Source organism: Anticarsia gemmatalis, chromosome 7 (assembly GCF_050436995.1).
Source record: "Anticarsia gemmatalis isolate Benzon Research Colony breed Stoneville strain chromosome 7, ilAntGemm2 primary, whole genome shotgun sequence".
In the NCBI taxonomy this organism is placed as follows: Eukaryota; Metazoa; Arthropoda; class Insecta; order Lepidoptera; family Erebidae; genus Anticarsia; species Anticarsia gemmatalis.
This window is the reverse complement of record NC_134751.1, coordinates 5723604-5737470: the sequence shown is the minus strand read 5'-3', so window position 1 is coordinate 5737470 and position 13867 is coordinate 5723604. Positions and strand designations below refer to the sequence as shown.

The 13867-nt window shown below is 33.1% G+C and overlaps 3 protein-coding genes across 5 annotated transcripts in view; all 3 read left to right on the top strand.

Annotated features, from left to right (window-relative positions):
- Window positions 1–140: 140 nt before the first annotated feature.
- Window positions 141–1951, top strand: Pyroxd1 (pyridine nucleotide-disulfide oxidoreductase domain 1). Its single transcript, XM_076116630.1, has one exon. It carries the CDS (start codon window positions 390–392, stop codon window positions 1806–1808), a length of 1419 nt encoding a protein of 472 aa, XP_075972745.1. The 5' UTR covers window positions 141–389; the 3' UTR covers window positions 1809–1951.
- A 1907-nt stretch (window positions 1952–3858) lies between these two features.
- On the top strand, window positions 3859–12964 carry Vamp7 (Vesicle-associated membrane protein 7). The gene is made up of 4 exons (XM_076116629.1): window positions 3859–4308; window positions 4386–4614; window positions 8716–8783; window positions 9768–12964. Exons 1-4 carry the CDS (start codon window positions 4105–4107, stop codon window positions 9924–9926), a joined length of 660 nt encoding a protein of 219 aa, XP_075972744.1. The 5' UTR covers window positions 3859–4104; the 3' UTR covers window positions 9927–12964.
- Window positions 12965–13077: 113 nt separating this feature from the next.
- The window catches only part of OtopLc (proton channel otopetrin-like c), an 83364-nt gene continuing 82574 nt past the window's right edge, over window positions 13078–13867 (top strand). The window contains exon 1 of one of the 3 annotated variants that reach the window (XM_076116625.1): window positions 13078–13274. The gene's annotated coding sequence lies outside the window, so the exon portion shown is untranslated. Of the gene's footprint in view, window positions 13445–13867 lie in introns of all 3 variants that reach the window. The other 2 variants (XM_076116626.1, XM_076116624.1) reach the window with 2 other exon arrangements.

The following is a 13867-nucleotide window of genomic DNA, read 5'->3' as shown; positions in this document are numbered from 1 at the left end:
TAGTAATCATTATGCTGACCCTGCTCAAGTAGTATCCAATAGGAAACCAGTAGGTTGACCAAACTACAGAAAATAATGACAAACAACGAATGACATTATTGACTGACAGCTGACACTGACAGTTGATAATAAATGTCAACACTAAGTTGCACATTGCACAATGCACATGCAATGTTGATAAATACATCCTGACAAATTATCATGACGAAACTATTTAATTAAGTGACATAAATTGCAAACAAGTGTGATAGGAGAATCCGTGCTTGAAAATATAAGATAAGAAATAGTGAAAAGTGCTCTTTTTAGCGAACTAAGTATATAATAGTACAGTATTTTATTGTGCGTTATATTTTTGCAAGCAAGCCGGTTAAACTACATAATAATTAGGAATGTGTGAAATAGAAACAACATATTTGGTTGTTGGTGGCGGAATCGCCGGAGTTACATGTGTGGAAACGCTGGCCATCCTACATCCAGAGGAAACTTTAACAATCATAACTGCTTCCTCTTTAGTAAAAAATGTAAGCAATGTAAGTTTTTATGCTAAAACGATTGTGAAGTTTGATGTAAATGAAACAGAAGCTAGTTCTTTGATGAGAATACATCCAAACTTAAAAATAGTTTATGATTCCCTCAAGCATGTAGATACTAATAGTCAAGTAGCATACACTCATGCAGGTGATAAAATAAAGTACAATGTTATGTGTATCTGTACTGGTGGTATACCTAGACTAATCAGAGATTCACATAAAAGTAAAAGGATCCTTGGAATCAGAGATACTGAGTCTGTTAAAGAATTTCAGGCGAAGCTAAAAACTGGACGCAAGATGGTCATTGCGGGTAATGGAGGCATAGCATCCGAGATAGTTCATGCCACATCTGGGATACAAAAAGTTTGGGTCATCAGAGATGATTACATATCCGCCACCTTCATAGATCCTGGAGCAGCAGAATTCTTTCAGAATACATTTAGGAACAAAGAATTACAACCAGAGCAAAAGACGGTTTTAAGAAGGCATGTGTTTTCTGAAGAAGATGAAGTTGTTTCTCTTAATAAGGATCTTAAATCTGCAGCTTTAGGTCCAGATTGGTTCAGGAAGCTAGAAATTAAAAAGAATGAGAAAGGGGTACAAGAACTTGAGATAGTATATAAAGTAGAAATAAACTCTGTAGAGGAAGTTTCTAACAAAGAGTATCCTCTTGAAGTAAAACTTTCTAATGGGAGAATTGTTGAATGTGACTTTGTCATATCTGCAACAGGTGTTGAGCCTGCTGTGAATTTTTCATGGGATGCAGAACCAGAGAAGGCACAAGATGGTGGCTTAGCTGTTAATGAATTTCAGCAGACATCAATGAAGAATATTTATGCTGCTGGTGATGTAGCTTCAGCTGCCTGGGATTATGCACCACATTGGTTTCAGTTGAGATTATGGACCCAAGCAAGACAAATGGCTGGAATGGCTGCCAAAGCTATGCATGCAAATATAATGAATGAAGATGTGCTACAAGATTTCTGCTTTGAGCTGTTTACACATTGCACCACATTGTTTGGATACCAAGTGATACTATTAGGAAAGTACAATGCTCAAGGTTTAGGACGAGATTATGAGATTTTATTGCGCATGACACCAAATAAAGAATATATTAAACTTGTACTCCAGAATGGAAAGTTGCAAGGTGCCATATTGATTGGAGAGACTGATTTGGAAGAAATGTGTGAGAATTTAATTCTTGATCAATTGGATCTTACTTCTATTGCTGACCATATTCTAGACCCAGATATAGATATTGATGATTATTTTGACTAAATCTCTTTAAATAATTGTTACTAGTGCTTTATTAAATTATTAATTTTTGTTAACTCTTACTATGCTAACCAAATTGTGATAAATAAATATAGGCCAAAAATTTATAGCCCTATAGTTATTAAGTCAGACATGGGTTAAATAAATCTCTTTTGCTGTTGAAATAGACCATTCTTATTTATCCTAAAATGAATAAATACTTATTTCGATTTTTTCTCCAAATAACCATGTGATAAATTGGAATCTCTGGTGCTTTACTAAGTGCTATTTTTGATATTAGATATCTAATAAATGCATCAAAACGAATTACTATTTCTACGACTATATTTTTTGTAAACTATTACAGACGAACAAATTTAAAAATTAAAATCTTGCAACATTTCTGTGCAGTTCCACCAACCGCAGAACGTTATTCCTGACGTTTTATGTCTGGTCTGTTAGAGAAGTTTCAAATTAAAATCATCTTATTTAACTTTAGTCGATTCTAACTAACTGAATTTATTCAACATAATGTACCGTAAAACGGGGTGAATAGAATTCGCGGGGTGAATAGAAAAAAAATCAGGAAAGTTTTTAAGGCCAATATTTGAGTACTCCTCGTTGAAGAATTTAGTTCAAATTTTAAATGATTACACGTCGATATTACTTCTCTGCGGTGTCATAATTGTTTAGATGTTTAAAATGATATTTATACCCAAAAAAATGCTTCAAAGACAACCGTCCTCGAATGCCTTAATATCGACCTCCAAAACTTTGGATTTAAAGTGGGATTTCTTTTCTAATGAGTTGTTTGAAGTGTTTATCTCTTTAGGTGTATATTAATCTATAAAGATACAATATTGTTAATTGAAAAAACGTTTTTAAACCTAAAAAATATGTTTAAATCACAGAAATAGTCATTTTTTTGTATAAACGGGGTGAATAGAATCGTTTGAAGGGTGAATAGAACTACAGTATGGGGTAAATGGAAACATAGCAGGGTTCAATAGAAACGCGTAAGGGGTGAATAGAAACAAGTGAGGGGTCAATAGAGATTAATAAATAGGGTTGTCAAAAACTGTAAACAAAATAAACATAAACAATGAAAAATTAATAGTTATTAATGTTCTGAAATTCACAATTATCATTGTATCAAAGTTATAACGGCAAACTACTGCATATAGTATGAAAGTTAGTTAGGTTATATTGTTTTATTTTTTGAGTTAATCTATACGAATCTATACTAATCTATACTATCTATACTAATATTATAAAGCTGAAGAGTTTGTTTGTTTGTTTGTTTGAACGCGCTAATCTCAGGAACTACTGGTCCGATTTAAAAAAATATTTCAGTGTTAGATAGTCCATTTATCGAGGAAGGTTATAGGCTATATATCATCACGCTACTACCAATAGGAGCAGAGTACGGGTGTAAAATGTTACAAAAACGGGGTCAATTTTGATCCATTCTCTCTTATGTGACGCAAGCGAAGTTGCGCGGGTCAGCTTGTGTAATTATCAACGGTTATTTCAATTTTTAAACACACAACCTCCCTTTTCAGCATGTTGGATAAGTCGTCTTTGGCAGCCCTAACAGTTTTTCCATTCACCCCTTTGGTCGTTTCGATTTACCCCTATCGCTGGGTGAATAGAAATTGACCATATTTTTAAGGAAATATCGTAAAATTATGCATATTTTTCGACAAATATGGTTTTAGCTCTTTCTTCATGCCGCCGGACATGATATAGAATAACCCGACAATAAAAATAACAAGTTATTCGCAAAAAATTTTTAGGACAAAGTTGAAAATTGTTTCTATTCACCCCGTTTTACGGTATAATGATAATTAAATGGAAATGTACCTATTTGAATATATGAAAAAAAAATGTTAAAAGTAACAACTCGATAGAGTAGCACAAAACATGTCAAGACATGAATCAATTTATAGGCCGTATGAGTCGCAGCGGACTGTATGCTTTTTGCTTGCCGGCCTTTTACTCGCTCGACATTATTATAATCGACTAATGGAGCTGTTATATGTGAATTGCTCTACTCTATTCTTCCTATGGGCAGTTTGACTGACTGATTACTTCTGAATTATTGTGATTTGACGTGTTTAATGCGCGCATTTTGTATTATTTTCCAACAAATTGGCATATTACCTGCGATTCATGTGCATGTTCTGTTATTGTTTTTACTATAACATTTACTAGTAGATTGTGTTTTGTGAGTTGGGTCACGTCTGTGTCTGTGAAAGTTAAATAATTGGGCCTTGTTTTCCTTTGTTTCTTTTCTGATTATCCGACGTAATTGTTCAAGATGCCTATATTATTCAGTGTTGTTGCTCGTGGTACGGTCGTTTTAGCTAAATATGCAACGTGTGCCGGTAATTTTACGGAAGTTACGGAACAAATACTATCGAAGATACCGCCCCACGATGATAAGTTGACGTATTCTCATGGAAATTATCTATTTCACTACATTGCGGAAAACAAATTGGTTTATTTCTGCATCACTGACGATGTGAGTACCCTATATATAAGCCGCTGTAAGAATATACTTCCTATTCATATCTTAAATGTGATGTCCGTTTTCTTCAGAAATTCCAACGTTCGAGAGCATTCCTCTTCCTCAATGAGATTAAAAGAAGATTTACGACATCATTTGGGGACACTGCACAGACAGCCATACCTTACGCGATGAACGGTGAATTTGCGCGGATTCTTGCTACTGAGATGAAGCATTATAGTGATTCAAAGGACCTTGACACTATATCAAGAGTACATGGCGAGTTGGATGAACTCAAGAATATCATGGTCAAAAATATTGGTGAGTAAAATTAACATTCTTTCCAAACTTTTCATGGCAAGTATTGAATATTAATAGGTAGGTAGGTTAAATATAGAAGTTTGAAGTTAGTTCATCACAAAAGTCAGCATTATTAGGTGTGGTATTTCAGAGATTGGTTAGCTCAGATGCATATAAATAACTATTATTTACATAAAGATAACATCAAGTAATGACTTCCTAATGATTGTTTATTTATTCTAGCTTGGATAATAGGATTCATGTTAGATTTACTAATTGAGAGCTATTATCTACTGCGCTGACTACTGATTAAAAAATATTTTTTTTAATCATATGTCTCATAGTGTAAGTCATAGTGAATTTCTTAAAAGATTTGAATATCTGAAAAAATTCTAACTGGGTGTTCTTTAAATGTTTTCCAGAATAATTTTGATAAACATTGTATGATTTATATGATTAGTTTGCAACATCTGTGTCACCACCTAGATAATTTAAATTCACATGTCTGCATTGTTATCAGCAATAAGAAAGTATCATTGCAAGAAAAATAAACAAACACTCTTTCTGGTTTTGATAGTACAATTTTATTTATGCAAACAATAATTCTTATCATGTGTTATCAGTGCAGCGTAGACTGCAATAAACCTTCCTATGATATGTCAATGACTGTTGTACAGATGTGTTTATTTTTATTAAAATGTTGATATTCTTGTGTTGAAAAAGTAATTAGTCACTCTGTTTACACTACATTGAGGCCAATGGGCATATGCAGTGTTATGTGACTCTAATTACAGTAAAACAATATTCCGTTATGATTTAATTTTATTGTAACCAGGATTTAGTGTCATTGTTGCATGAATCATGCGTTCAATTTATGTTATTCTGTCTGAAGAGCACTTTGAACATACTTTTACAGTCTTAAAGATAATATACACATGTTATTGCTCAAGAAAGTAAAATGAAAGTGTTAGATAATTATTTTTCTAAATTTTAACTTAAGTATTTGCTGTGCTTATGGAGTAAAGTCATAACAATATATTATGTAGAATATCCGATTGAAGGTACCACATTCTGGTTATTTTACGGGGACAGCACAATATGTTTTATTTCTCAACTCATCTTTATCAGCCATCAACTATGTTTAGTGTATTGACTAAAGTATACTGAAAAGATTTTACAAAGTTTCCAAGTTTATTTGTCAGTAATTTTACAGTAAGTGACTTACTCTACATTCAACATAACTGTGTCAGGCTTTTTCTGTAAAAACTGCAAAATGAAAGACCTACTTTCTAGCAGTATTTGTATTTATCTTTTTGTTACTGAATCTGCTGCAATCTCTCATATAAATATATTAAATTTACCTACTTTAGTGTGTATGAGTCATGAGTTTGACTGATTGTAGGGAATAGTTTTTATTTTCAATTCAAATAAGGGATATTAATAAACATTAAATCTCAATGTTAAGCTGCTTCATGAGACTTAAATTGAAAATCAACACCCTTACTTTCTCATCCACAAAAAAGGCAATTCAAAAATAATCACAATCATTAAATAAATCTTATTTCAATCTAAAATTGCCATTCAAAATCCATAGTTACCATACTGAAATGATCATGATCAACATTTATTATCTAAGCACACATTGTTTGAATGTTATGATGCTTGTTAGATGCACCATTATTACAGATATAACAAGCATACATAACTAGATATACAAATTAATCACTATGATGGAATTTCCTGTATTGTAGGATTACTCATGTGTGTAGGTTTCATGTTATAAGATATTGCTACTTAGTAGGTACCAACTTGTGGTAAAAACAGTTTCAAGTACTATCAAGCTATTTTAAGTAGGTATAATGTCTACTATTTTTAGCTTGGAAAATACTATAGGATATAATTATGTATTAATATGTATGTTATGCAAATCATAAAAGACAATATCCTTTGGTAATTTCCAAGGGTTTATATAAAACACAAAACTGATAAATATACTTTTGGTTTGTTTAATTCCCATTCATTCATTGTAACTATACATTTGTCAAATTACAATGGAGCTGGTAAATAGCGAGCTCGCGCACGCAAAGGTTGTTGCAATAAATATAAAATTAGAAGGCATTACTAAGATATAGCTACCCTACTTATAAAAAGTTATGAATGTATAGAAAAAAAAGTTGTTTATTTTGCAAACCTATGCTTTAAAGCCTCCTAAAGACCAGTTTTTATGTATCAATAGGTTGATTCTAAGGCCGATTTTTTTCATTATTTTGAATATATGTGTGGCTCGTAACCTGATTATAACCTTGACGTTTTTTTTACCAACAGAGCATAGTGTTTACTAGCCAAGCTTGTACAATATATTCAAGTAAACACGAATGCAATTATGATAATGCCTGAGCAGTAATCTATGTGTATTGTACTTTATTGCAGTTAACTTAGTAAACGGATGTTATAGAACTCCGCAACCGTATACGAAATTATAAGATATTCCAATTCGAAATCGGTGTCCGAAACTAAAATCGACATACCTAGGTACCTATTCAATATCAATACGTCCAATATAATTTGGCCCTTCTTCTTGGTCCCTATTAAAAAGGATCGGACGTACCTATCTAAAATTTCAGGTATTCCGGAATGCTAAATACCGGTGACCAATACAAATTAAGCTGAATAAAGATGCCTGTATCCAATATATCCATATCCGAACATTGATATCCAATAACATTGCTGCTTAATTTCAAGAGCGTGCACTACGCAAATTAATTCCGATTCAATTATGTTAGGATTACTGTTTTCTATTAAGTTTATATTTTCCTTAACTTGGGTACAAAACAGACATTATGAAACAAACCACAATCGTTATTCCTGTTTTCTATATACCGACCTACGTTAGTTCTGTCATAACTACGTCATACTTATGCATAAGACCCCACTTTAGAGCTATTTTAGAATTGTTCTAAATATTCTTTTTATAGAAGCAACCTTTAGTTATCAATGTTCAAATCGAAATCGAACTTTAAACCTTGAGATTAGCGGTCGGATAGCTCTATTAAAACGTCCAATTGAGCTCGAAACAGGAATATCTGACATATTTTCTACTAACCAGATATTGACCTATAGAATAAGTAATATGAGAAACGAGTTATCAGCGAATTCGATTAAATTTAACTTAGATTAAAGATAGGAAGAGTGGTAGAACAACTTTATGAATGATCATTATAAAATGTTATGCAATGAAAGACGCGGTTTAAGAACCGGTAACCTATTTTTATATCGATCTACTTGTAGATTAGTGAATGATCTAAAATTTGTCATAGGTAGATTGGAACTCACCAAATTGATTTTTTCTTTTTTTTTATTTCTTTTAAAAAGACAACTCCCGCACTTAGAATTGCTCTTGTGTCGCGGTGCCTTTTACAAACTTACAAACATCGGACTCAAAGTACAATCAGATCCGAAAAATCATTTGTGGATCGCACAAATAATTGTTCCGTGTGGAAATCGAACCCACGACTTCCCGACGCAGTGGTATTGGCGTGGCGACCTAAACCACTGCGCCACGGTGGCAGTCATTTTGTTATTAAGTCTTGACTGGGAGACTAAATCACTGTTTAGCATGTGATTTTTAATTATAGGAGAGATATGTCGGGTGGGTCGAGAAGACGCTCGTATTGCTTATGTGGGCCCCTCAGAAATAAATTCTGGTTTGTCCCTTAATTCTCAGGTGTATCGACTTAAATTGTGTTTATCAAGTAAATTGTTAAACACATTACTGAACGTATCCCGTCAATATGTTCGCCAATTTATTATAATTGTTGCCAATTTGTTGTAACGATTCGTTACGAATAAACTCATAATCCTCAATTATTCAGTACTTGAATTATGCCAAGTCATTCTGAATTTCATCTATAACACCTGTAGCCAGGAAAGTTCATTGTAACGAACATATTTACATCAATTAAGACTACTATTATGACCTTAATTTAATAAACGACATTCTTGTTTCTAAAATAATATGAACGAATAAATTTGACTGTATTTTACGGTGGTTTTATTGACATACTTACGTAGTTTCGCTTGAGCAACATCACGAATTCAATTGTTATGTTTAATTGTTTTCAGATAACATGGCTATGCGAGGCGAGAGACTAGAACTACTAGTGAATAAGGCTGATAATTTAGCGACAAGTGTAAGTATCATATAAAAAATTTACTATTTGTATTTTATATTGTTAAAAGTACTAGTAAAAAATTAAGGTCATTAACCCCTGAATCACACTGGCCAGCATCATATTCGCATTTGTCCAAAAAAATGTACAAAAGTGAAACGTAGGCAATTTACCCTTTTCATTCGGAATTTCATTTTGAAGTACCTATATAGGTACCCGTTGTTAAAAACAGGAATAGATGCTGAAATGTGTGGTACACCATACAGGCTTATATAGATTTAGTTACCTTGTAGTGTTTTTTAAGCTTACATTGAAAAGCGATGGATACTTTACGATACTACTGCTAAAAGGCAACATTTACACAAAGCAGAGCAACTAATGTTCCGTAGAAAAGAGTTATGAAGACGTGTTTTTTCTATTAAATATAGTTGTTTAATAGAAAAAACACTAACACCGATTGGTGGGATACGGTAGTCCGTATACCACCAATAGGTGTTAGTTTACATAAACATTCCTTAAACATATAGAAATATTATAGTACCTAATAAAATAACTATGAATCAGAGCTACGGTACTCGGTGGTTGCGGTGTGGCGATCACTTTAACCGTTGCGCTACATGCGCAATCAAAGGTTTTATTACTTCAATGCTATCCGTCTGACCCGAGCACTCATAGTAAAATGACGTCTTTTGACTCATATTTACCATCTGCATGAGATAAACGTAATTATAATACTAGATAATGTCAAGGCATTACCCACATCGAGTTTTCAGTCCACATTTAGTAAAGTACTGCAATGACACACATACAATCACGCAATTTTCCCGTATAGGTAGGCAGAGACCAAAGAACGTCACTTTGTAGGAACGATCCTTACAAACTTCTCGTGCTACATTCAAGTCTATACATCTTGTCTTATAGATTAATTCAGTACTGATCAATGTAAAAATATGTAGGTATGTGTTTTCTATAGTTTGGTGAAGAAAATCTATCTTTTTGTTACAGTCAGTGAGCTACCGTACCACATCCAGAACATTGCAGCGATCGTTATTTTGGAAGAACGTCAAAATGTATGTGATAATGGCTGGCGTCGCCGGACTAGCAGTTTACCTTATCGGAGCTATGGCGTGTGGCGGCCTTAGGTGGGGCAACTGCGTCGGATAAACATGTACATATACTAATATTATTATCAATGCATATATCATCAAATGAGTCATACAGAGCACACGTTAAAATTTTCACCAACGTTTCGGTTTTACAAATAAATCATCTTTGTGTGAAAATTTAGTTTATCTTGTAGATAAATACGTTCGATTATGATTTGACCAATATACGAGAATGATTTGAGGCATAACTAGGTTCAAGTCAATGATCTATAATCAAATATCACTAGACATGTAATCAGGAGTTAGGAGTAGATAGTGACAAATAATCTTTATTAAAACGTATTGTAATGTATTCTAGAAACATTTGGAGCTAGTTTCACTACTTATAAATAATTGTTGAATAGCCTATTCGATAGATAAATTGATAGCAAAAATGTATGTGAAAAAACTTTAAAAAATCCATCTTATAAGCTATTCAATGTTTATTCAGAATTGGTGAAGTTGGCTATTAGTATTCCTTTTCTATATAACATAGGTCACTTACAGACATTTTATCAAAGCAATTGTTTTAAATCATCTTAGACTGAACACAATTTGTGTGGACGCTAAAACGTATTGCTAAAATAATTATGTCTGTTCTTGACTTACGTAATAGATAATGCATGTTTTAAATCCAACACCTACACAAGAATAATATCATAGAAATTACTAAATTAATTAAAATCATTTTATAAATTCATTTGGATACTGTTGAAAGGTTGTTATTGAATTTATAACAAATGTTTAATGTATTATTTTATGTACAATCCATATGTCATGCAATATAATTATTAGTATAAAATTAGTGCAGTATTGAAAAAGGCATGTTAAATTATTTCCTTAGAGAATAGAGAATGTCTCTTTATATTGGCTAGATTTTTTACGTAGTTGTAACATAAAAGTCCTTTGCACGTGAATCGAAAAACCTGTTATTTATAGAACAACATACTTGGCTAAAAAGTTATGTAAAACATTTTTTTTTTTACTCCCAAGTTGAATAAATTAAAGGCATTTTGTTCGTTACGACCGCTTTGTTAACTAAAGAGGTATCTATTAGTATTTTTTATAAATCGGTCATGATTTTTAACCTTGGGATCTAAATGCCATTGTGTCGAATTTTAATTGTACTATTTGCCGATTCGATTGCATGATAAAGGTGCACTACTTTATTATGTTCAATTAGTTTAAATTTTAGTTTGTTTTCTTCGGTATTTTTTTTTAAACCCCAGAAAAACTTTGAAATCTTCGATTAAAGTTGTCTTTTCGGCTTAACCGAAGCTAATTACTTTTTACTGTAAAGTTGTTTTAGCTAATGAAAACTCCTTGAAAATAATTTTCATAAACAATATCATTAGAAAATTGTGTCGTAAAATTGTATGTTACAGTTTTGTATTTGCTCGATTCATTGTTTTGAGTACCGTACGATAAAGCTGTTGCAGCTATATGAAGTACTTTGCATCAAAAATTAATATTGTGAATCCAAAATATGTACTTATGTCAGTCTTATTGAACGTCCTTGGGGTGTTACTATTTAATTCAGCATGTTTCTTCGCAAAGAGTGTAGTATTAAGCATTTAAAATTTCGTTTTATATTCCACACCTGTATAAATGTTCATCTTTACTTAAAAAAAATACTTGTCATTATTTACTCTCCTTTTGTACGAAGTGTTGTGTGCGATGAGAATGGAAAATTACAAATGATGTTACACTATCGCGGCTTGTACACAAAATACTAAGATGCACGGGTAATAAGGTATAATACGTCGGGTTATAAAAAATTAAGTAAATGACACAGATCATATCGATGATGTCTTGCATTAAATATCAGGAGCGTAGTATTCGTAACCGGCAGTCCTGTATGACAAGATGTATGGATGTAAATAAAGCAAAGGAGGTTTGTAAGGATCGTGCCAAGTGGCGTTCTCTGGTCTCTGACAGTATGGGGAAATGGCGTGATTTTATGAATGTAAATAAATAAGGTATCGTAACCTTTAAAATATTCATCGTGTATATGACCTCTTGTGCATCTTGGTATTATTCGTGTGTTAATTATAAAAGGAAATATGTAAGTGATATTACAATTAATTTAAAATGAACTTAAACATATTCCTTCAAAGGTATTAAAAATATAAAGAGTTATTTTTTGTTAATGTTGCCGTATTTTACACGTCACAATTTTATTTCTTGCTTTTATGATACATTGGCAACTCCCGAAATTCTCCTAGAGGTGTTTTAATATTTCATGGAAAGGTGTAAAACATACATATGTTTATTATAAATAACATTGTTTCGCTATATTCTTTTGCGGATTCGCTTGCCTTATATTTTTTTTAATGAAACAGAAAATGCTTTGGAAAGTGTATCTTGTGTCCATGGTCTTAATATATTATTATTTAAAGTCATGGAAACAATAAATTGTGTACAGGGATTGTTTTTAATTGTGATAAAATATATAAATATCTGTTTCGTATCAGTTTCTAGTAATAACAACGGAATGCCTCCATCATTTATTTGACTAAAGGCACTCACAATAATGTTGCCTGCTTTTGTTTAGAAATGTTATTTTTATTTTATCATACATAATTTTATTATTGTGTAAAAAGTATAAATAAAAAATGTATTTTCTGTTAATTACTCTTTAATTTATAATTCCATTAGTTGCTGGTTTATTTAGAGAATTTCGGTAATGTATTATATCTAGATATTTTTTTATTTATAAACTGTCTGTGTAGTGTGATATTATAAACGTGCTAAAGTGAGACTACCGTCTTATCTAAACATAGCAGAATTATTATGGAAAACCAGTCAAATCCAACTTTAGGTCGCCATGATTTTATTTTTTTTATTAACGTGCATGTTATCATAATACGTATATTAGACAAATAATTATAATGCATGTGTCACCATGTATGTAGCTATGTTCCAATTATATTATTTCACCAAACAATTGTTTTAACAAAGACTAAAGTATTGTGATATTGAGTGTATAATTGAATTATGTAAGTATAATCACTGTTTGATATGTATAGAAAGTATGTTATAAACTTGTATAGGTTACTAATATTGTTTCATTTCACCTCACAAGTCGGACAGGGTTAATCCCGCATCCTTCCCGTTTCGATAATGTAGTTGAATGGCACCGTTTGCCGAATATTGGGTAGGTAGGAGAGCGTCAGATTGATCCTGGCATCCCGGCGTATCCCGCTCGGTCCGAGGGTGCATCCCCCGCCCTTCCCGCGTGCGGCAGCGCTGCGTTGGGCGCGCGGCGGCAATCGCGCGCCAACCTTTGCCGCGGGAGGGCGCCGCCGTCGCCCGTCGCGTTCCTCCGTCACGTGCTTACCCCACTACGACATTATCGTGTATCGGTGTGAGTGACTGCCCGTTGAATTATTCCGTGTCAATACGCCTCTGCCGTGCGATGCGTGTCTAGCATACGGATCGCCCGATCGGCTGTCGTGTTCCGATGAATATGTTTGTTCTTGGGCATTATTGTTGTTCCCGAGGGATCGGCGGCGATTGATATCGCTCACGGATGTGGTATTAATATTAATATTAGACGTGCCTTATCGTTATCATTCAAAAGCTCTCTGAATGAACCGGCCGTCCGGAGCGAGACTTTATATTGTGTTCTTATAAGAATCACTTAGTTCGTTATTGTATTTTATGAGCTCGCGAGATTTGGGGTCAGTGGTTAAACTTGAGGGGCTCCTTTTGATTAATATGTTAATAAGTATTTATTAATCCAGTTAGTGGGCCGTTGGTTTGACTCACTGCACTAAATTTGTACATCCACTGACCAAAATGAAAGGCAAGATATATTACAGGAGATACATATTCATTACTTGCGCGCCATACAAAGCGTCCTGATTTGATTGATAGTACCTTCGGACGTTTTGGCGGTCGTATAAGTCATCGTAAAGGAGCCGAATGCGAATACGACACTACGAGTTACTACGGAGT